Source organism: Sinocyclocheilus rhinocerous, unplaced genomic scaffold, assembly GCF_001515625.1.
Source record: "Sinocyclocheilus rhinocerous isolate Xijiao unplaced genomic scaffold, SAMN03320098_v1.1 scaffold671, whole genome shotgun sequence".
NCBI classification, from domain to species: domain Eukaryota; kingdom Metazoa; phylum Chordata; class Actinopteri; order Cypriniformes; family Cyprinidae; genus Sinocyclocheilus; species Sinocyclocheilus rhinocerous.
In genome coordinates, this window is record NW_015625021.1 from 105,822 (window position 1) to 110,145 (window position 4,324).

Below are 4,324 nucleotides of genomic sequence, written 5' to 3' on the forward strand. Positions count from 1 at the left end.
CATTATTCGCATTAACCCTTTTTCGCACAAGTCAAAAACCACCTCAAGCAAGCGTAAACACTTTTTTGCGAATTAAGGGATTTTTTTATTTATTTGGCATTTACATCACTCGTTTCTGATGTGATACTTCAAAATGCGCATAAAACAGGGTGATGGAAACATAGCTTATGACAAGAAAAACAAACTGTTTCCTTCTGGTTACTCTTAACAGGCTACACGGCATTCAATGGTGTGGACTTTGAAGGGACGTTTCATGTGAATACTGAGACGGATGATGACTATGCAGGCTTTATCTTTGGCTATCAGGACAGCTCCAGCTTCTATGTGGTGATGTGGAAGCAAGTGGAGCAGATATATTGGCAAGCCAATCCTTTCCGAGCTGTAGCTGAGCCTGGCATCCAGCTGAAGGTTTGATCTGGTTTCTTTAATTACAGAGTAACAACTTATTTAATTTCTTATGTTTAATATGGTACTTGTTTCTGTATTTTGTTGGTAGGCAGTGAAATCCGACACGGGACCCGGAGAAAACCTGCGGAATTCACTCTGGCACACAGGTGACTCGACAAACCAGGTGAAACTCTTGTGGAAAGATTCCAGAAATGTTGGCTGGAAAGACAAGACCTCCTACCGCTGGTTCCTGCAGCACAGACCCCAAGAAGGCTACATCAGGTAGAATCAGATTGGACAATGTTTCATCTGCAAATCATCCTGTCATAGCAATATACATGTTTAGGTAAACACTCTGCATATCTTGCATACAGGGTTCGGTTCTATGAAGGTCAGCAGATGGTAGCAGATACAGGAATTATCATCGACACAACCATGAGAGGAGGCAGACTGGGAGTATTTTGCTTCTCCCAGGAGAACATCATCTGGGCCAACCTGCGCTACAGATGCAACGGTCAGTTCTTTTAATGAAATACCTTTTGCATACATTAAAAATGGAAACAAGTGTACACTCACTCAAAGAGCTTAGCGTCAGGCCTTCAAATTTTAATGTAATATGAACTCCCAACATTCACAAAGTTCTACACATGCTCGGCCGCTTGTGTGTTCATTTATTTTGGCTCATTTGAAAATACACTATATGGACAAAAGTATTGGGAGACATACCGCTTAATTATTGAATTCAGGTGTTTCAATCAGACCCATTTCCACAGATGTATAAAATGAATCACCTAGCTATGCAGTCTGTATTTACAAACATTTGTGGAAAAAATGGGTCATTCTCAAGAGCTCAGTAAATTCAAGCTCGGTTTGCCACCATTGCGATAAGCCAGTTTGTGAAATTTCACCCCTGCTAGATATTCCACGGTCAACTGTAAGTGGTATTATTGGAAAGTAGAAGCATTTAGGAAAGGCAGAAACTCAGCCATGAAGCAGAAGACCATGTAAAGTTGCAGAGCAGGGTCAACGAGTGCATATGCTGCTTCCATAGCTGAAGAGTTACAAACTCGCCACAAAAACTGTGTGGTGGGAGCTTAATGTAACGGATTTCAATGGCAGAGCAGCTACATGCAAGCATCACATCACCAAGCGTCAGATAGAGTGGTGTAAAACACACCACCACTGGACTCTGGAGCAGTGGAAACCTGTTCTGTGATGAGTGACGAATCACACTTTTCTGTTTAGCAGTCAGATGGGCGAGTCTGGGTTTGGCCGATGCCAGGTGAATGTCACCTGCCTGACTACATTGTGCTGACTGTAAAGTTTGGTGGAGAGGGCTAGTTTGCTGGCTGTTTTTTAGGGATTGGACTAGGCTCCTTACGTCCATTGAAGGGAAATCTTGATTCTGTAGCGTACTAAGACATTTCGGACAATGATATGCCCCCGTGCACAAAGCAAGGACCACAAAGACGTGCTTGGATGAGTTTGGTGTGGAAGACCTTGACTGGCCCACACAGACCCAACTGACCTCAACCCCACTGAACACCTTTGGGATGAACTGGAACAAACCAGGCCTTCTCGTCCAACAGGTTCTACTGGATGAATGGGCAAAAATTCCCACAGAAACTTGTGGAAAGCTTCCCAGAAGAGTGTAAGCTGTTGCCATTACAATGTGACCCTGGAGCACAAAACCAGTCTTAAGTCGCTGGGGTATATTTGTAGCAATAGCCAACAATAAATTATATGAGTCAAAATGATCTATTTTTCTTTTATGCCAAAAATCATTAGGATATTAAGTAAAGATCATGTTCCATGAAGATATTTTGTAAATTTCCTACTCATGTTCCATGAAGATATTTTGTACATTTCCTACCATAAATATATCAAAACTTAATTTTTGATTAGTCATATGCATTGCTAAGGACTTCATTTGGACAACTTTAAAGGTGATTTTCTCAATATTTTAATTTTTTGCACCCTCAGATTCCAGATTTTCAAATAGTTGTATCTCAGCCAAAGATTGTCCTATCATAACAAACCATACATCAATGGAAAGCTTATTTATTTTTAAATCTCAATTGACCCTTATGACTGGTTTTGTGGTCCAGGGTCACATGTTGAAGTCTATTGCTGTGTCCCAACATGCATACTATCTGTCCTAAATAGTATTCGAAAATAGAATTAGTGTGCCCCAAATCGTAGTGTGTTGAAATGAGTATGCCAAAGATTCCCAGATGTTCTACTATACTTCCAGTTAGAATTCGAAGTGCATATCGATGCATACTCTAATGGCTAATATTGCCCGCAACACATTGCTTTTTCTGACAAAGATTCGATTAGAGCTACAAACACACATAAAAAGTGTTAAAAACTACAAACATGGTGGATATGCGAGGATAGACAGGTAGAGAAAGGGGTTTGAGTGATAATCAATGTCTAACCTGATGAAAAAGTATTTATTTTGTTATCCATGTTATATTTAATCTGCAGCAACATTGTGAACTTTTCTAATGATATGTTTGTTCATTAACTTTTAAATGCATCATTATGCAAACACATGTTAAAGTTACTATGAAGAAATATGTCCCAAAGCTATACTATTCTGCTACATACTCAAAAGTATGTACTTTTTCTTCACAAAAAGAGTACATACTTTTAGGGCATAGTATAAGAAGAGGTGAATTGGGATGCAGCTTATGTATTTAGAATGCAAAACTCCTTGTTGGTGTAATCGTCATGTGTCCCAGTAGTTTTGTTCATATAGTGTACTTCAAGCTACTAATAGGAATATAGTACTCTCAGATCTGTTGAAAACAAGTTATCATGAAATGGAAATTCTATTTATATTCTGCTTTATTGATACACATTCCAGGTCTTTTAGCATGATTCACTGGAGCATGTTATTCCAAATTTATGACAGAAAGTAATAATTTCACAATCCATCTTCTTCTGGTGGCCTCGCTTTTCACGATCCACTTCCCAATAGATTTTCTTTGAACTTCATATAGATGATAAAGAATTTTCTCTTGAAGTCAACGCAGAATCACCTCATCTGGAGCTGCTCATTTTTGTCTTTTATCTAAATGAAATATATTACGAGCATACAAAATTCACAGTCACATCTGAGGATAGAATGAATAAATCAGCTGTCTTGTATTTGTTCTTTTTTTATGCAGATACAATCCCTGAGGACTTTGAGACATTCAGAAGCCAGCAAATCCAGCTTTTTTGAACCCAATCTCAACAGTTATTTTTTACAAGATTAATGAATGTGAGTTGTATATTTCTGTCATGTGTGTCATATTATATACTCCATTTTTTATACTTTGTGAACAGTAGAGCTTTAAGTAACCCCCTAATGACAGACATAAATTGATGACACTGCATTAGCACTGAGAATTTAAATATATATATATATGTATTTTAAAAACACGTACAGAAATACAGGTTACAAAATATAAATGATATAACAAGAAGGCTCTGATATATGCAGCTGAGACATCATGCACATCCATATTTAGCTTCTTTTTTTTCTGAGAAAGGAAAAGGACCAGCAAAACGACAAAGACGAAATCAGTTCCTTCTACAATCAGTTACCACAAATAGGAGACAAAGATGACCACACCAGCACAGCGACTATAGAACTGGGACCCAATAAAAGCTCTAGACAACCACAAATTATATGTCCTAATATACCGTTAACTCCAATAAAGAGCGAGCACTGTTAATGCTCACGAAATGAGAGATCACAAAGATTCGATAGTGCACATTCTGTAACCTAACACTCTCACGAGCGCTTCGTTTACAGTGTCTTTTAATACGTATTAAACCTGCCTTAAGTGAGATGACAGTTGGCGAAATAAAAAGTATATCATCTTTACAGAAAGAAATCCATGTAGATAGCACTTAGTTTATGCTAACGCTATGATTTAAGGGG

The 4,324-nt window shown here is 38.3% G+C and overlaps 1 protein-coding gene and 1 long non-coding RNA gene across 3 annotated transcripts in view; one reads left to right on the plus strand and one right to left on the minus strand.

Annotated features, from left to right (window-relative positions):
• The window catches only part of LOC107747026 (thrombospondin-4-like), a 13,095-nt gene extending 9,060 nt beyond the window's left edge, over positions 1-4,035 (plus strand). Inside the window, exons 16-20 of one of the 2 annotated variants that reach the window (XM_016561450.1) lie at positions 212-408; positions 497-669; positions 762-901; positions 3,564-3,658; positions 3,930-4,035. In XM_016561450.1, the coding sequence (XP_016416936.1) occupies positions 212-408; positions 497-669; positions 762-901; positions 3,564-3,619 (566 nt within the window). In that variant the 3' untranslated portion in view covers positions 3,620-3,658; positions 3,930-4,035. Of the gene's footprint in view, positions 1-211; positions 409-496; positions 670-761; positions 902-3,563 lie in introns of both variants that reach the window. The other variant, XM_016561442.1, reaches the window with a different exon arrangement.
• The window catches only part of LOC107747052 (uncharacterized), a 6,998-nt gene extending 2,887 nt beyond the window's left edge, over positions 1-4,111 (minus strand). The window contains exons 1-2 of the long non-coding RNA XR_001640755.1: positions 4,033-4,111; positions 1,975-1,979 (exon numbers count right to left, since the gene is read on the minus strand). This is a non-coding gene — a long non-coding RNA (uncharacterized LOC107747052). The remainder of the gene's footprint in view (positions 1-1,974; positions 1,980-4,032) is intronic.
• Positions 4,112-4,324: the final 213 nt, after the last annotated feature.